The 19,051-nt window shown below is 43.1% G+C and overlaps 1 protein-coding gene across 3 annotated transcripts in view; it reads right to left on the bottom strand.

The window, feature by feature from the left end:
- The window catches only part of MAP4K5 (mitogen-activated protein kinase kinase kinase kinase 5), a 498,289-nt gene that overhangs the window by 14,111 nt on the left and 465,127 nt on the right, over positions 1-19,051 (bottom strand). For all 3 annotated transcript variants that reach the window (XM_053697647.1, XM_053697646.1, XM_053697645.1), the window contains exons 29-30: positions 17,560-17,630; positions 17,233-17,288 (exon numbers count right to left, since the gene is read on the bottom strand). In XM_053697647.1, the coding sequence (XP_053553622.1) occupies positions 17,233-17,288; positions 17,560-17,630 (127 nt within the window). The remainder of the gene's footprint in view (positions 1-17,232; positions 17,289-17,559; positions 17,631-19,051) is intronic.

Here is a 19,051-nt window from a genome sequence, read left to right on the forward strand (position 1 = left end):
ACAACAAGGCCATAGTCCTAAGGATCTATCAAAATAAAGGCCCAACAAGTCTGACTTGGATCCAGCAAGACCCCAGGGGGAACCAATCCCACCCCCTCCCATCCAGGAGAAGCCCCAAGCAAGTACTCCATCTCCATAGGGAGGAGAATATCCCCCCAAAAAAGGGGATAATGCCGGAAGGGCAACAACTGTCCTCAAGGCACGAAGCCACCGGCTAATGGGAAGATAAATTCCCAACACAGATGTCCTAGAAAAGGGCCCCCCTACAAGTAGCTTCAGGGAAACCACAGGAACACTTACAAGCTGACCAGGGGAATGCAACCCTAAGGCGCACCAGCAGCTGGATATGAACCAACAACCCTTGAGGCACAAGCCACACAGCTAACCACTAGATGACATGGGCTACTCTGTGGCAAAGAGCCAAAAATACTCAGAAAACCTGGCCAACCATGACCAGGTCAGGTAGATGGAGCAAGGACATAGCCCAAGTTCCCACTACCGTGGAATGCCCCGACCAGCCCTGAGATCCAAGATTCCAAAACCACCCAAAACTGGGTCAGGAAAAAAGGCCAAGCAAAGCTTCAGCAACCAGAAGCCTCAGGGAGAAAAACAGGTCCGGGCACCTAATAGTTCAGAAAAACCTTACCCTAGAACTAAACACCCCAACTGGCCAAAAAGCCAGACACAAGGGATATGGATGCATATCCAGAGAATCTGGATAGTGAGAAGAACTCAAAAGCCCCGACCAAAGTAAGGAACCACCCCTAGCTAAAGTCCAACGCTCCAAGGAGCAAGGCTAGAGTCGTATGAAGATACTTTTCAAAGCCTCATGACAACCAAGGGATACCTCAAGGTAAAAAAAAATCCTACTAGCAGGACTAGTCCCCTTATCACCTCCGCACAAGCAGAGGGCACAAGGAAGAGAAATGCACTAAGCCTACCCAGCTCCAGAAAACCCTGGGCTAAACAAAGTCCCTGCAGGAAACAACCATCACCCGGAAACACAGATCCCTAAAAGGTGATTCAACTCACCCGGAGACAATGGAAGACCCAAAAGGTCTCTAACTCAGACAGACAGTACACATCAAAGAGTAAGAGCTGCATCTAGATACACATAAACCGCTTACGCGTACACCTGCAAGGCGTCAAAAGCTGCAACTGGTTTCAAACTGCAAACCTTCCGCATACTAGACAGCTATCCTGTACAAGCTGTTGGATCAAGCCCAAAGGACAAGTCCAGAGGCCTAAAAATGAAGGCCAAACCGCTCAAATGCGGTAAGGGGCGGTAAGCCCTCCAACCCTCCACTAACATGGGGGAGGAAACTCTAGGTTCTGATTAAATTAGATGTCAGATAAAGTGATGCAGCGGTTAACTCCCCTGCCCAGCCGTCTATGACTGAAGGCTATAAGGACTGAAACAATCCTTCCCGCCTCACGGACCTACAGGTCCTCTCGAATGCTTAATGGAACATGAAAAACAATGATAACCTGAGCACTCTGCGCTTCTACTGAACCAGCCGAGGACAGCACCACGTGTCTGAACAGCCGCAAGACCTAACAAACCTGACAGGACTGAGCAATACAGGAAGGCGTGCAATCCTATAACGAAAGGCACAACCAACACTCAGGGACAGTTACACCCACGGGGAACTGTAGAGGCCCTTCCCAAGGCGGAAGGCCCGGGACAATAGGGCACGAGCACATTCTCAAATAAACGTCTAGACTCTGCAGACGATCAATCGCCAACATTATGTGGAAGTGAAAACGTGCTGCAACCTCTGGGGGCATAGAGGAATCAGAAACTGGGTTACCCGCATGTTTAGAAGTATGAATTGGTAGGGAACTTGCCTCTCAGAGGACAGGACCCCCAAAGGCGGATGGCTCAGCAGTCCCTTGATTCCCCGAGCCCGAGGAACCAGGCGCTCTGAAATGGCATACGGAACAAAAAATATATAAATATGGACTAAAGTAGTAAAAACAAAAACTGCCAGGGATCGAACCTGCAACCTTGGGTTGCTACAGAGCTTAGCCACAGTGCCTTAGCATGCTGAGCTATCTGTCCGGCAGAACAGGAACATGGCCTTTCAAGTGTGACGGATAGTAGCATCGCCTCCGCCATGGACTTGAGAGAAGAAGCAGGTAGCGGAGTGAAGTTAGACAACGCTGATTGCTTGAGGAGCTGTTAATCTGAGTCAGGATGGTTTCGCAGAAAGACTCTTCCTGCATCTCCGGACTCAACTTTCATCCAAGCCCTCACTGAGAGACTGACAGGACTACTTAAAACTCCTGTCCCATGTCGAAGAGTACTATCCTCCATAAGAGACAAAAAAACAAAAATTAAAAATTCTGACACTTCTCTGCCAACCTCCTGGGACGAAAGGCAAAGAATGACTGGGGGATGAGGGGAGTGGGAGGAGTATTTAAGCTAGAGCTGCAACAACTAATCGTCATAATCGATAATAATCGATTATGAAAATAGTTGTCAACGAATCTCATAATCGATTAATCGATTAGTTGGTTTGCAATTAGTTGGTCTGTGCACAGCACCAGCTACTTCACTCCAAAGAGCTCCTGCATATGGTATTGTGTTTTATGGTTCTGTCCTTAGCCTGAAGGATGTCTACAGACGTCTACTTTTCACTTTTTCAGGACAGTATACGTTTACAACTACCCCTGGCTTATGTGCAACCCAGATATAATAGTCATCATTTGGATTGTTTATATTAAATCTGGTGATTTGGAACTATGCTTTTCATGATATAGTGCTGAGCTTGTTGTTTACACCTTGCCCCTGGATTGATGGGAGTTATTTAAATTGATGTGCACTATTTGTTTGCACAATTATTAGTGTATTGCTTGCTATTGCTGATTATATGTACTGTATAAATAAATGTGTAAGGCTTTGTCCTGTTATTGATATACAGTCCTTAGCGGTTAGCGCTTCTGATTTTTTTTTTTTTTTTTTTTAATAAATTGTGATATGTACCAGATTCAACCTTTATAAGTATATATTCGTTATTTTTAGAGCGGACTAGATATTTCCCCTAACCTTATAGCTGGTTATTTACCATTGCATATAGATATTCAAGATATTTGTATGTTAGAATGAAGTCAAGGGTTTCTTTATTGAGAGGCCCCTTGCCAAGGTAGAAAACACTTAGCATTGGTGAAGAGCTAACAAAGATAAATATCCCACTTTGGTGAAATTGGCAAAACCCTACTTATACACCTCAACAGCCTTTTCTCTGCTGCAGGAAATATAGCTGCAAACAGAGAACCAGCCTTAGCCAGTAGCATGTGGACATTGAGATGTTTGCATTTCAATGCAAAGTTTCTGAAAGAGTGAATAACAGAATGTTATTAACAGTGATAGCCTAACTCTTTCTAGTTCTACCTCTTTTCAAACAGTTTGTGGTTTTGTTTTGTTCAATTATAAAACCGTGCTCTGCTGCTTAAAAATTGAAGAAACAGTTGTGTTAATGTAAATTTTTACTCTGAAGTTTATATTTGTAACACTCATTATGTGGATTTTATTTAAAACATAGAAAACTATTATTGATTCTCTTTTTATCCGATTAGTCGATTAATCGAAAAAATAATCGGCCGATTAATCGATTATGAAAATAATCGTTAGTTGCAGCCCTAATTTAAGCCTTTGGCTGGGGTGTCTTTGCCTCCTCCTGGTGGCCAGGTTTTTATTTCCCAATAGTAATGAATGCAGCTGTGGACTCTCTCCATTTAAGAAGAAAATATGGTATTATTACCAAGGACAAAACTCCACTAGTTCCCCAAACTTAATGGGTTATTCTAAAATGTTCTGTGAAGTAAGATAAACTCTTGAAGTCTTTGATAAAATGTTCTGTGCAGTAGTATTGACTCCTAATTGGCTGTAATAACCAATAACCCCTTAGGGGTGGGTACTTCTGATTGGCTTAGAAAATCAATTCCCCTTTCAGGCTTAGAACTCATTCTTTGTTTGTTAGTGTCTCTGAAATGTGATAGCGAGCAAATAAACACTTAAAAAGTCAAATGTAAAATATTCCTTAAAGGGACACTGAACCCAAATTATTTCTTTTGTGATTCAGATAGAGCATGCAATTTTAAGAAACTTTCCAATTTACTCCTACTATCAAACATTCTTCATTCTCTTGGTATCTTTATTTGAATAGCAATAATGTAAGTTTAGATGCGGCTCATTTTTGGTGAATAACCTAGGTTGTTCTTGCTGATTGGTGGATAAATTCACCCACCAATAAACAAGGGTTTCCCAGGTTTCTGAACACTAAAATAGTTTAGCCTTTTTCAAATAAAGATAACAAGAGAATGAAGAAAAAATGATAAAAGGAGTAAATTAAGGTTTCTTAAAATTGCATGCTTTATCTGAATCACTTAAGAAAATTTTTGGGTTAAGTGTCCCTTTAAATGTGCAGCCTCCTCCGTTCTTCAGTTCTTTTTTTCTCTGGGATGTCAGGTTCTTCGGTAGTATAGGACTTTCTCCCTTAGTTGGGTTCTCTGGTTAGGCGTTTATGAGTGCTGACTTATCCGGAGTGGTGCAGTGACTCTGAGTAGCGTGTGTGTCGTGTCTCCTGTCGACCTTACTCTTTTTCCGGGTTTGTGACGTCACCGGACCATGTGATCCTTCCTCTGCCAATGACGGTGCCTGGATTAATTCCGTGGAAAAACAAATTATGCTTACCTGATAATTTTCATTTATTCAGATGGAGAGAGTCCACAGCTGCATTCATTACTTTTGGGAAATAAGAACCTGGCCACCAGGAGGAGGCAAAGACACCCCAGCCAAAGGCTTACATACTCTTCCCACTTCCCTCATACCCCAGTCATTCTGCCGAAGAACAAGGAACAGTAGAAGAAATACCAGGGTGAAAAGGTGCCAGAAGAATAAAAAACAGAATTTATGTTTACCTGATAAATTTCTTTCTCCAACGGTGTGTCCGGTCCACGGCGTCATCCTTACTTGTGGGATATTCTCTTCCCCAACAGGAAATGGCAAAGAGCCCAGCAAAGCTGGTCACATGATCCCTCCTAGGCTCCGCCTACCCCAGTCATTCGACCGACGTTAAGGAGGAATATTTGCATAGGAGAAACCATATGGTACCGTGGTGACTGTAGTTAAAGAAAATAAAATATCAGACCTGATTAAAAAACCAGGGCGGGCCGTGGACCGGACACACCGTTGGAGAAAGAAATTTATCAGGTAAACATAAATTCTGTTTTCTCCAACATAGGTGTGTCCGGTCCACGGCGTCATCCTTACTTGTGGGAACCAATACCAAAGCTTTAGGACACGGATGAAGGGAGGGAGCAAATCAGGTCACCTAAATGGAAGGCACCACGGCTTGCAAAACCTTTCTCCCAAAAATAGCCTCAGAAGAAGCAAAAGTATCAAACTTGTAAAATTTGGTAAAAGTGTGCAGTGAAGACCAAGTCGCTGCCCTACATATCTGATCCACAGAAGCCTCGTTCTTGAAGGCCCAAGTGGAAGCCACAGCCCTAGTGGAATGAGCTGTGATTCTTTCGGGAGGCTGCCGTCCGGCAGTCTCGTAAGCCAATCTGATGATGCTTTTAATCCAAAAGGAGAGAGAGGTAGAAGTTGCTTTTTGACCTCTCCTTTTACCTGAATAAACAACAAACAAGGAAGATGTGTGTCTAAAATCCTTTGTAGCATCTAAATAGAATTTTAGAGCGCGAACAACATCCAAATTGTGCAACAAACGTTCCTTCTTTGAAACTGGTTTCGGACACAGAGAAGGTACGATAATCTCCTGGTTAATGTTTTTGTTAGAAACAACTTTAGGAAGAAAACCAGGTTTAGTACGTAAAACCACCTTATCTGCATGGAACACCAGATAAGGAGGAGAACACTGCAGAGCAGATAATTCTGAGACTCTTCTAGCAGAAGAAATCGCAACTAAAAACAAAACTTTCCAAGATAATAACTTAATATCAACGGAATGCAAGGGTTCAAACGGAACCCCCTGAAGAACTGAAAGAACTAAATTGAGACTCCAAGGAGGAGTCAAAGGTTTGTAAACAGGCTTGATTCTAACCAGAGCCTGAACAAAGGCTTGAACATCTGGCACAGCTGCCAGCTTTTTGTGAAGCAATACCGACAAGGCAGAAATCTGTCCCTTCAGGGAACTTGCAGATAATCCTTTTTCCAATCCTTCTTGAAGAAAGGATAGAATCCTAGGAATCTTAACCTTGTCCCAAGGGAATCCTTTAGATTCACACCAACAGATATATTTATTCCAAATTTTGTGGTAAATCTTTCTAGTCACAGGCTTTCTGGCCTGAACAAGAGTATCGATAACAGAATCTGAGAATCCTCGCTTCGATAAAATCAAGCGTTCAATCTCCAAGCAGTCAGCTGGAGTGAAACCAGATTCGGATGTTCGAACGGACCCTGAACAAGAAGGTCTCGTCTCAAAGGTAGCTTCCAAGGTGGAGCCGATGACATATTCACCAGATCTGCATACCAAGTCCTGCGTGGCCACGCAGGAGCTATCAAGATCACCGACGCCCTCTCCTGCTTGATCCTGGCTATCAGCCTGGGGATGAGAGGAAATGGCGGAAACACATAAGCTAGTTTGAAGGTCCAAGGTGCTACTAGTGCATCCACTAGAGCCGCCTTGGGATCCCTGGATCTGGCCCCGTAGCAAGGAACTTTGAAGTTCTGACGAGAGGCCATCAGATCCATGTCTGGAATACCCCACAGGTGAGTGACTTGGGCAAAGATTTCCGGATGGAGTTCCCACTCCCCCGGATGCAATGTCTGCCGACTCAGAAAATCCGCTTCCCAATTTTCCACTCCTGGGATGTGGATAGCAGACAGGTGGCAGGAGTGAGACTCCGCCCAAAGAATAATTTTGGTTACTTCTTCCATCGCTAGGGAACTCCTTGTTCCCCCCTGATGGTTGATGTACGCAACAGTTGTCATGTTGTCTGATTGAAACCGTATGAACTTGGTCCTCGCAAGCTGAGGCCAGGCCTTGAGAGCATTGAATATCGCTCTCAGTTCCAGAATATTTATCGGTAGAAGAGATTCTTCCCGAGACCAAAGACCCTGAGCTTTCAGGGATCCCCAGACCGCGCCCCAGCCTATCAGACTGGCGTCGGTCGTGACAATGACCCACTCTGGTCTGTGGAACGTCATCCCTTGAGACAGATTGTCCAGGGACAGCCACCAACGGAGTGAGTCTCTGGTCCTCTGATTTACTTGTATCTTCGGAGACAAGTCTGTATAGTCCCCATTCCACTGACTGAGCATGCACAGTTGTAATGGTCTTAGATGAATGCGCGCAAAAGGAACTATGTCCATCGCCGCCACCATCAACCCGATCACTTCCATGCACTGAGCTATGGAAGGAAGAGGAACGGAATGAAGTATCCGACAAGAGTCCAGAAGCTTTGTTTTTCTGGGCTCTGTTAGAAAGATCCTCATTTCTAAGGAGTCTATAATTGTTCCCAAGAAGGGAACCCTTGTTGACGGGGATAGAGAACTCTTTTCCACGTTCACTTTCCAGCCGTGAGATCTGAGAAAGGCCAGGACAATGTCCGTGTGAGCCTTTGCTTGAGGAAGGGACGACGCTTGAATCAGAATGTCGTCCAGGTAAGGTACCACTGCAATGCCCCTTGGTCTTAGCACCGCTAGAAGGGACCCTAGTACCTTGGTGAAAATCCTTGGAGCAGTGGCTAATCCGAAAGGAAGTGCCACGAACTGGTAATGTTTGTCCAGGAATGCGAACCTTAGGAACCGATGATGTTCCTTGTGGATAGGAATATGTAGATACGCATCCTTTAAATCCACCGTGGTCATGAATTGACCCTCCTGGATGGAAGGGAGAATAGTTCGAATGGTTTCCATCTTGAAGGATGGAACCTTGAGAAACTTGTTTAAGATCTTGAGATCTAAGATTGGTCTGAACGTTCCCTCTTTTTTGGGAACTATGAACAGATTGGAGTAGAACCCCATCCCTTGTTCTCCTAATGGAACAGGATGAATCACTCCCATTTTTAACAGGTCTTCTACACAATGTAAGAACGCCTGTCTTTTTATGTGGTCTGAAGACAACTGAGACCTGTGGAACCTTCCCCTTGGGGGAAGTCCCTTGAATTCCAGAAGATAACCCTGGGAGACTATTTCTAGCGCCCAAGGATCCAGAACATCTCTTGCCCAAGCCTGAGCGAAGAGAGAGAGTCTGCCCCCCACCAGATCCGGTCCCGGATCGGGGGCCAATATTTCATGCTGTCTTGGTAGCATTGGCAGGTTTCTTGGCCTGCTTTCCCTTGTTCCAGCCTTGCATTGGTCTCCAAGCTGGCTTGGCTTGAGAAGTATTACCCTCTTGCTTAGAGGACGTAGCACCTTGGGCTGGTCCGTTTTTACGAAAGGGACGAAAATTAGGTCTATTTTTCGCCTTGAAAGGCCGATCCTGAGGAAGGGCGTGGCCCTTACCCCCGGTGATATCCGAGATAATCTCTTTCAAGTCAGGGCCAAACAGCGTTTTCCCCTTGAAAGGAATGTTTAGTAGCTTGTTCTTGGAAGACGCGTCAGCCGACCAAGATTTCAACCAAAGCGCTCTGCGCGCCACAATAGCAAACCCAGAATTCTTAGCCGCTAACCTAGCCAATTGCAAAGTGGCGTCTAGGGTGAAAGAATTAGCCAATTTGAGAGCATTGATTCTGTCCATAATCTCCTCATAAGGAGGAGAATCACTATCGAGCGCCTTTATCAGCTCATCAAACCAGAAGCATGCGGCTGTAGTGACAGGGACAATGCATGAAATTGGTTGTAGAAGGTAACCCTGCTGAACAAACATCTTTTTAAGCAAACCTTCTAATTTTTTATCCATAGGATCTTTGAAAGCGCAACTATCCTCTATGGGTATAGTGGTGCGTTTGTTTAAAGTAGAAACCGCTCCCTCGACCTTGGGGACTGTCTGCCATAAGTCCTTTCTGGGGTCGACCATAGGAAACAATTTTTTAAATATGGGGGGAGGGACGAAAGGAATACCGGGCCTTTCCCATTCTTTATTAACAATGTCCGCCACCCGCTTGGGTATAGGAAAAGCTTCTGGGAGCTCCGGCACCTCTAGGAACTTGTCCATTTTACATAGTTTCTCTGGGATGACCAACTTTTCACAATCATCCAGAGTGGATAATACCTCCTTAAGCAGAATGCGGAGATGTTCCAACTTAAATTTGAATGCAATTACATCAGGTTCAGCCTGTTGAGAAATGTTCCCTGAATCAGTAATTTCTCCCTCAGACAAAACCTCCCTGGCCCCTTCAGATTGAGTTAGGGGTCCTTCAGAGATATTAATATCAGCATCGTCATGCTCTTCAGTAACTAAAACAGAGCAGCCACGCTTACGCTGACAAGGGTGCATTTTGGCTAAAATGTTTTTGACAGAATTATCCATTACAGCCGTTAATTGTTGCATAGTAAGGAGAATTGGCGCGCTAGATGTACTAGGGGCCTCCTGAGTGGGCAAGACTCGTGTAGACGAAGGAGGGAATGATGCAGTACCATGCTTACTCCCCTCACTTGAGGAATCATCTTGGGCATCATTGTCATTATCACATAAATCACATTTATTTAAATGAACAGGAATTCTGGCTTCCCCACATTCAGAACACAGTCTATCTGGTAGTTCAGACATGTTAAACAGGCATAAATTTGATAATAAAGTACAAAAAACGTTTTAAAGTAAAACCGTTACTGTCACTTTAAATTTTAAACTGAACACACTTTATTACTGCAATTGCGAAAAAACATGAAGGAATTGTACAAAATTCACCAAATTTTCACCACAGTGTCTTAAAGCCTTAAAAGTATTGCACACCAAATTTGGAAGCCTTAACCCTTAAAATAACGGAACCGGAGCAGTTTTAACACTTTAACCCCTTTACAGTCCCTGGTATCTGCTTTGCTGAGACCCAACCAAACCCAAAGGGGAATACGATACCAAATGACGCCTTCAGAAGACTTTTGTAAGTATCAGAGCTCCTCTCACATGCGACTGCATGCCATGCCTCTCAAAAACAAGTGCGCCACACCGGCGCGAAAATGAGGCTCTGCTTATGCTTTGGGAAAGCCCCAGAGAAATAAGGTGTCTCATACAGTGCCTGCCGACATTATAATATCATCTAATATAAATATACCCAAATAAAATGATTCCTCAAGGCTAAATAGGTTTTAATACTGAATCGATTTAGCCCATAAAAGTCTACAATCATAATAAGCCCTTGTGAAGCCCTTATTTAACATCGTAATAAACATGGCTTACCGGATCCCATAGGGAAAAATGACAGCTTCCAGCATTACATCGTCTTGTTAGAATGTGTCATACCTCAAGCAGCAAGAGACTGCACACCGTTCCCCCAACTGAAGTTAATTGCTCTCAACAGTCCTGTGTGGAACAGCCATGGATTTTAGTTACGGTGCTAAAATCATTTTCCTCATACAAACAGAAATCTTCATCTCCTTTCTGTTTCTGAGTAAATAGTACATACCAGCACTATTTTAAAATAACAAACTCTTGATTGAATAATAAAAACTACAGTTAAACACTAAAAAACTCTAAGCCATCTCCGTGGAGATGTTGCCTGTACAACGGCAAAGAGAATGACTGGGGTAGGCGGAGCCTAGGAGGGATCATGTGACCAGCTTTGCTGGGCTCTTTGCCATTTCCTGTTGGGGAAGAGAATATCCCACAAGTAAGGATGACGCCGTGGACCGGACACACCTATGTTGGAGAAAATAAGATACGCCCCACAGAAAAAATATGGGTGGGGAGCTGTGGACTCTTTCTATCTGAAGAAAAGAAAATTATCAGGTAAGCATAATTTAAGTTTTTCTTCATAAATGGAAAAAAAGAGTCCACAGCTGCATGCATTACTTTTGGGAACACAATACCTAAGCTATAGAGGACACTGAATGCAAAAACGGGAGGGTACCATAGGCGGCCCATTCTGAGGGCACTGGCCTAAAAAAAACACAACCCAACTAAACCCCGCTTCGTCGGAGCCGGGCAAAAAAATTAGAAGGAAAAGGCCCCAAGGACACTGACCCGCAGATAGTCCGAAAGCCTAACTAGAGACCGCAAAGCAGACTTATTGAGCCAACACTCCTCCAGGAGAGCCATCTCCCAGCAGTCGGTCCCCACACAACCCTTATTAGTACAGTACCAAAATCCCCAAAAGAGAGAGGACAAGGGTGAACCAAAGGGATACCCAAAAAGGTACAGCAAGATCCAATAAATGAAAACGCCCCCTTCAAGAGAGGCCAAGTCCACAGAGACCCGAATGGATCCCGAGAACAAGGGGAGACGACGCCCAACCCACAAGAAGCAACCGAGCATCCTCAAGGAGAAGAACATCTCCCAAATATCATGCAACAGCACCGAAAAGACAGCTGAAGACAAAGTCATCAAAACGTCAGAACTCAGAGACTGAGCAAACAGAAAAACTACAAGTAGCAAACTCAGAAATATAAACATCTGAGTCCAGAAACACGCTGCCATCCGTAGGAAGACACAGAGAAAACATCTGTAAGGAAAAAGCGACCGAACAAAATAGCAGATTATCCAGGCCACCAGACCTACACACATATCTTAAAAGGGAAGATGTACAGAACCTCTAAAAACAAGGTCCACTGGCACCCCCAAGACTTGAAGATGAACAACAGGTCTCAGATCCTACACCTAGCCAGACCAGCCTAAGCAATGGCAGATCTGAAGCAAGGGAACAGAAAAGAACCCCAAGACCGGTCCCCAAAAATGACGGAACAATGGCACAGCCACTTCAACCTAAGACAATCAAGTAGGCGTTAGACCCAAAGTGATCCAGCAAAGCCACCAGACTAGGTCTCAATGCGGAGCCAGCAGCGCCCCAGATGGAAAGGAACTCAAAGAGCAGATCAATCCCCGAACCAGATAAAACATCTGTTCCAACCTCCCGAACACAGGAGAGGCCCCTGAAAAAGGAACCACACCTCTGTAAAGAGAGCAAGCCCTATGAAGAGGAGAGCGTCGATAAACACCTGTTTAAAAGACAGGAAGTCGTAGGAAGAACAGAGGACACAAGGCCACGTCACTGACGAACACGGAAAGAACCCCTTAAAACACCATAGTGCTAGCACCCATACCAGGCGCAAAAGAGACCGCTGAGCAACCGCAAACCTTCCGTTTGCTAGGCAGGAAGGCCCACCATCAGGTCAAATTAGATGGCTGTCCCAAGGGAACCGTATCGTCGGTACAAGACAAGCCCAAAGGAGCCCCGGCTCTCAGTAAATCTGGCCAAGTTGTAAAACAGAACAGCCAGAACAAGGGCTAAGCCCAAGTATCACTGAAACTGGAACCCCCAGGCCAGTCCTAGGATCATAAGGTCCAGTAACATTATACCGCGGGATCCACAAAGAGAAAACGTTGAGTAAAACCCTCGACAACCGGAAGATCAGGACAAGAAGCCCGGGCCCCACAAATGTTTAGATAACACAATCTTCCAGGAACATAAATCCCTCGTCTGATAAAAAAAACAGACCTCCCAGGGAAAAAATCCAGAATAAACCTGATAACAAGATCAAAAAGCCCTTGCAAGTTCCGGCCCAAAGGGAAGAGACCAGCCCTTGCAGGAGCCCAACACTCCAAAGAGCCAGGGCCATAAAAGGACACTAGAGCTAACAGGCGTCCAAGCAACATTAACATGACTGTGCTTGAAAGTGCGGCTAATCCCCCTAAAGGCTGCAAGGCACTGCACATTTTATCAACCTTGAAAGAAGGAAAAGGCTGAGTAGACCTCACCGGGATCGAACTAGCAACCCTCGGATTGCTACAGTACAGAGTAGCCACATAGCGTTATAATATGCTGAGCTAGCCACAAGCTCCAAACAGAATGGGAACAATGAAGACAAGTCACCCGAACAGAGCAACATCAAGCCTCCACATCACCTCAGATTCGAAGTCAGAGGAAAGTAAAATATGGGTTTGGATGCCACCGGGATGGCAATACCTGAACCATATGAGTGGAAAACCACTAGAACCTATTCTACCCCAAGGAGGACATGCAGAGCATTCCCAACACCGGGGAAAGGGTCCCTAACCGAAGCCCAAAAAGACCTCACTGTCTAAAGTCCCGAAAAAGGAAGAACCAACTCCCAAAGGGAATCCAAGTCCCCCGAAGGCGACCCATCCAGAAGGAGAAACTGACTATCCAAGAGGTCTCAACAAAGAAGAGAACCACTAAAGGAACAAGTCCAAAAATGACAATTTACTAAAGCCACACCACCACGACCGGCGGAAAGAGGCACTAATCCTCTAATTTTACCAGACGTGGGAAGAAATACTTTAGGTTCCAAGAGTATCGGTAGCAACAGATAGTGACACAGCAAAATATACTGACCCAGTCACCAGAGAAATAGCTATTTAGGACTGAAACAATTCCGAGAGCCGTACAGACCCATAAGCTCTCGAGAGAATGCTTAGCTGAAACTTGTAAAACGAATAACAAGAAACATAATAATGTGAAGAGCACTCAGCACCTCAACCTGACCAGCAAGGTATATTAGGCGCCACGTTTCTGAATAAGCCGCGAGACAGAAGATCTGAACCCAAGCCGGACCAGCCGGCAACCAGGGTCATAACTGCCAAGCTGGCTAAATCTGCCCTCAGAGAGGGAGGAAGAAAAACAGACAAACATGGGACTAACGTGTCCTGAACAAATTCCTTAGTAGCAAACAGCGAGTATCGATCCCAGAGAAGTTCCCGCAGGAAACCTAGTATGAAAAATAAAAACAGAATTCATCCTAACCGGATAAAATTAAATGACAGGCAACCCGAGGGTTAACGCCCAAGAAGAACAGAAAGATCCGCAGGACCAGCCTAACGGAAACCCTGTTCTTCCAACAAAATTGGGAAGGATCTCGATAACAAGACTTAATGAGATTACTTCATCCCCCCCACATCTAACGAGGTGAGCTATTCGAAGTAGACGACTGAGGAGACCCATAGCCAAGAAGGATAGGGTCCCCAAACAACTCAAAAGTGTGTCTAAGGAGAACACGAAGGCAAGCCAGCCGGTAACGAAAGGCACAACACTCCGGAACAGTTACACCCTCGGGGAACTGCACGTCCTCCCGTGGCCAAGAGACACGGGGCAATCGGGCACAATCACGAATAAACATCTGGACCTTGTAGACGAGCAAGCGCCAAAAGCATGTAAAAGCGAAAACGTGCCATAACCTCTGGGGGGAACAATCCCCCCTTCGAGAATGAAAAGACATAACTTGAGTTACCCGCATGTGCAGTAGTAGAAGAGAGCGGTAGGGAACTCGCCTCCCGTAGGGAAGGGCCCCCCAAGGCGGATGGCTCAGCAGTCTCTTGAATCCCCGAGCCCAAGGAACTCTAGAACCGCCTCCAGAACATAACTGACTGACCTGAGTCAATGGGTCCATTAGCATTCATTCGTCACAGGACGAAGAATCTGAATCAGAAAGTTGAACAATCTCAACATCAGTATCCTCCATGACTGGATAAAGGATACCAAAAGATGGACTAAATATTAAACAATTTAGACGGCACCTGACAACCACAATGGCTGGGGCACTCACCACCTCCTATGCACCAGACACCAGCAGACCAGATTTCACCGTCGCCACATAGTCAGGAATGTGGAAATGGGGAACCAGAACATAAACACGCTCGGTCCCAAGGTGAACCGTACAGTCCAAAAAAAGCCTGTTATGTTCCGAAGCCATGAGCCCAGGTAACACTACACATAAGCAGATTGAATCACATAACAAACATGATTAAACCCCCCCCCCCTATTCAATAATTCCCCTCAGGAGATATTAATCCTTGATTCCAATTTACTAAAGGTGTCCCACTGAGACCCTGTATTTTCCCTGTAAGTTCGCAGGAACAATCAATTTACAGTACTTTAATGAAGAAGTAAAATGAAACTATCTTACCGGAATCTATGTCGTGGAACAGGAACACGGCCCTTCAAGTATGACGGATAGTAGCATCGCCTCCGCCATGGACTTGAGAGAAGAAAGCAAGAAGCGAACGAAGTTCGACAACACCGATTGCTTATGGAGTTGTTAAAATGAATCGGGATGGTTTCGCAGAAAGACTCTTCCTGCATCTCCGGATTCTAACTTTCATCCAAGCCCTCACTGAGAGACTGACAGGATTACTTAAAACTCCCGTCCCATGTTGAAGAGTACTACCCTCCATAAGAGAAGAAAACAAAACTTCTGACACTTCTCTACCAACCTCTTGGGACGAAAATAAAAGAATGACTGGGGGATGAGGGAAGTGGGAGGAGTATTTAAGCCTTTGGCTGGGGTGTCTTTGCCTCCTCCTGGTGGCCAGGTTCTTATTTCCCAAAAATAATGAATGCAGCTGTGGACTCTTTCCATTTATGAAGAAAACAGAGCGCTCTGTTTGTAAAATTATCGGACCTTGAGTACCATCTACGCGTTTCAGCCTTAGCCTTTGTCAAGATACTCTTAGTGTGGTCCTTCTCATCTTTTATAGGGATTTGTTCTTGACTTTTTTTATTTCATTGGTTCCTTGCGCTGTCAATTAAAACTGCACCTATAACGTTAGCATTTATTTCACTTGTGTGCTCTATTTCCATTGCAAGTTAGTCAAAACTAAGCCTGGTTGTTTTGACTAACTTTTTCTTTTGATCCTGAAGGAAAAAAAAAAAAAAATCAGGATAAAAACAGAGCAGGAACCAGAGGAAATCGGGCATCAGAGCTATATCTTGACAAAGGCTAAGGCTGAAACGCATAGATGGTACTCAAGATCCAATACTTTTACAAACAGATCGCTGTTTTCCACGGAATGAATCCAGGCACCGTCATTGGCAAAGGAAGGATCACATGGTCTGGTGACGTCACAAACCCGGAAACAAAGAGTAAGGTCGACAGGAGACAACGCACACGCTACTCAGTCACTGCACCACTCCGGATAAGTAAGCTCTCACAAACGCCTAACTAGAGAACCCAACTAAGGGAGGAAGCGGGTAAGTGAACTGCCAGAATCAGTCCTATACTACCGCAGAACCTGACATCCCAGAGAAAGAAAAGAAGAAGGTAAGTGAACTGTGAAGAACGGAGGAGGGCACACACTTAAGGAATATTTTACGTTTGACTTTTTAAAGTATTTATTTGCTAGCTATCAACATTTCGGAGACACTAACAAACAAAGAATAAGGAGTTCTAAGCCAATCAGAAGTACCCACCCCTAGGGGGGTATTGGTTATTACAGCCAGTTAGGAGTCAATAGTACTGCACAGAACATTTTATCAAAGACTTCAAGAGTTTATCTTACTTCACAGAACATTTTAGAATAACCCATTAAGTTTGGGGAACTAGTGGAGATTTGTCCTTGGTAATAATACTATATTTTAGAGATGTTTTAGATTACTAGATCTTTTGTTAGGATTTTATCCACCGGTGGATTTTTATTTTCTTGTAACGAATATATGTTTATTTATGTGTACTAGTATAATACTTTTTATAACACATTCAGCTATTGTATGAGAGTTGTTTTCACTCCATTTTTTAGGCTCATGCTTATTAATAACATATCGCAGTGTGAGTGTCTAGCTTTTCAGCACATTAGATTTTCTATATGACTTTACTTTTTGAGTAGATTTTACAGAGAGCTACTTCATTTCTCTTTTGCCTGACACTCTTATATTGTCTCCTACTCAAAAAACCCTGTGGACAAATGCTTCAAATGCGTTAAAATAAATGTTGAAGTCTAGCGCCTTTTTAAAAGAACACTCAAGTCAAAATTAAACTTTCATTATTCAGATAGAGCATGCAGTTTTAAAACAACTTTTCAATTTACTTCCATTAACAAAATGTGCAGTCTTTTTATATTTGTAATTTTTGAATCCCCAGCTCCTACTGAGCATGTGCTAGAATTCACAGAATATATGTTTATGCAGCTGTGATTGGCTGATGGCTGTCACATGATACAGGAGGAGTGGAAAAAAAGAAATAACTTTGAAATTAGAAAAAAAATACTACTTTCTTTAAGTTCAGACTAAGTGCTATTACATTGTCTTGTGATGCGTTTATTGATTATGCAAATTGACTGTATTTACTGGTCTTTTAAAGGAATTTGGCTATACAAAGAACAAATGCGTGCTGCAAACACCACCAGTATGCAGACAGACTTTTTAAATGTGTTATACCTGTCTGATCCTAATAACCTGAAGATTCTTGACTCATCAGAAATTTCTTGCGTGACCTTTGAAGAAAAAGAATGTATTTTTTTTTAACATAACACCACACATTATTCCAAATTTACATTCAATGACTTTTGGCTTTTCATATATGTTGAACTGTGATCAAAAAGTCTAAAAACTAAATATAAAACTTTAAATTGGGTTTTAAAAGTTGAATTAATTTAAAAGTTTTAAATGGTATTCTATGTCTTCAGCATAAAGCTTTTGGTATCATTTATATATGTTGAATAAAGAGACATACAATCATTTCAACTAAAGCTTTACAAGAATTACCTCATTTGACTTAAAGTTTTTTCCCTGCATGCCATGCTTCCAGAAAGCTAATACACTGTCTTGAAGGCACACTAAGGAGAAAAAAACAAAACAAATTCAAATAGATGCTGGAAAAAACAACATTTATGTAAGAACTTACCTGATAAATTAATTTCTTTCATATTGGCAAGAGTCCATGAGCTAGTGACGTAAGGTATATACATTCTCTACCAGGAGGGGGCAAAGTTTCCCAAATCTCAAAATGCCTATAAATACACCCCCTCAGCACACCCACAATTCAGTTTAACGAACAGCCAAGTAGTGGGGTGATAAAATAAGGAGTGAAAAAAGCATACTAAAAGAGGAACTGGAAAAATAATTGTGCTTTTATACAAAAATCATAACCACCATAAAAAGAGTGGGCCTCATGGACTCTTGCCAATATGAAAGAAATTAATTTATCAGGTAAGTTCTTACATAAATTATGTTTTCTTTCATGTAATTGGCAAGAAATACCCAAGATGTGGAAGTCCACAGAAGAGTCACTAGAGAGGGAGGGATAAAATAACAACTATTTTCACTGAGAAATTAAATCCACACAATAATTAAGTTTTTCTCAAAAAACTTAAATCAAAAGCAGTTGAATCAAACAAACAGCTGCCTGAAGAACTTTTTCTACCAAAGACTGCTTCAGAAGAAGCAAATACAACAAAATGGTAAAAACAATAAAAGTATGCAAAGAAAACCAAATTACTGATTTGCAAATTTGATCAACCTAAGCTTCATTCTGAAAAGAAAAAAAAAATGGCAACTGAACTTAGTAGAATGAGCTGTAAATTTCTGAGGCGGAGCCTGCCCTGCCTCGAAATAAGCCTTGAAAAACAAACGCTTTAATCAGGATGCCAAAGAAATGGCAGAAGCTTCCTAATCTTTTCTGGAACCAGAAAAATAGAAAATAGACTAGAAGTCTTCTGAAATCCTAGTAACCTCGATATAGAATTATAACGCTCTTACCACATCCAAAGGATGTAAAGAACTCTCAAAGAATTCTTTAGGATTAGGACACAAAGAAGGAACAACAATTTCTCTACTAATGTTGTTCAAATTCACAACCTTAGGAAAAAAAGAAGTCCACAAAACAACTTATCTAGATGAAAAAAGCAGATAAGGAGACACACAAGAGAAAGCTGATAAATCAGAAACTCTTGTAGAAGAAGAGATAGTCAAAAGAAACAACCCTTTCCAAGAAAGTAGATAATCTTCAAGAAAATATAGGCTCAAAAGAAAAGAGCCTGCAAAATATTTAAACCAAATAAGACTCCAAAAAGGAGAAAACATAATTTATGCTTACCTGATAAATTTATTTCTCTTGTGGTGTATCCAGTCCACGGATCATCCATTACTTGTGGGATATTCTCCTTCCCAACAGGAAGTTGCAAGAGGATCACCCACAGCAGAGCTGCTATATAGCTCCTCCCCTAACTGCCATATCCAGTCATTCGACCGAAAACAA

The sequence above is a fragment of the Bombina bombina genome, chromosome 1 (assembly GCF_027579735.1).
Source record: "Bombina bombina isolate aBomBom1 chromosome 1, aBomBom1.pri, whole genome shotgun sequence".
Lineage (NCBI taxonomy): Eukaryota > Metazoa > Chordata > Amphibia > Anura > Bombinatoridae > Bombina > Bombina bombina.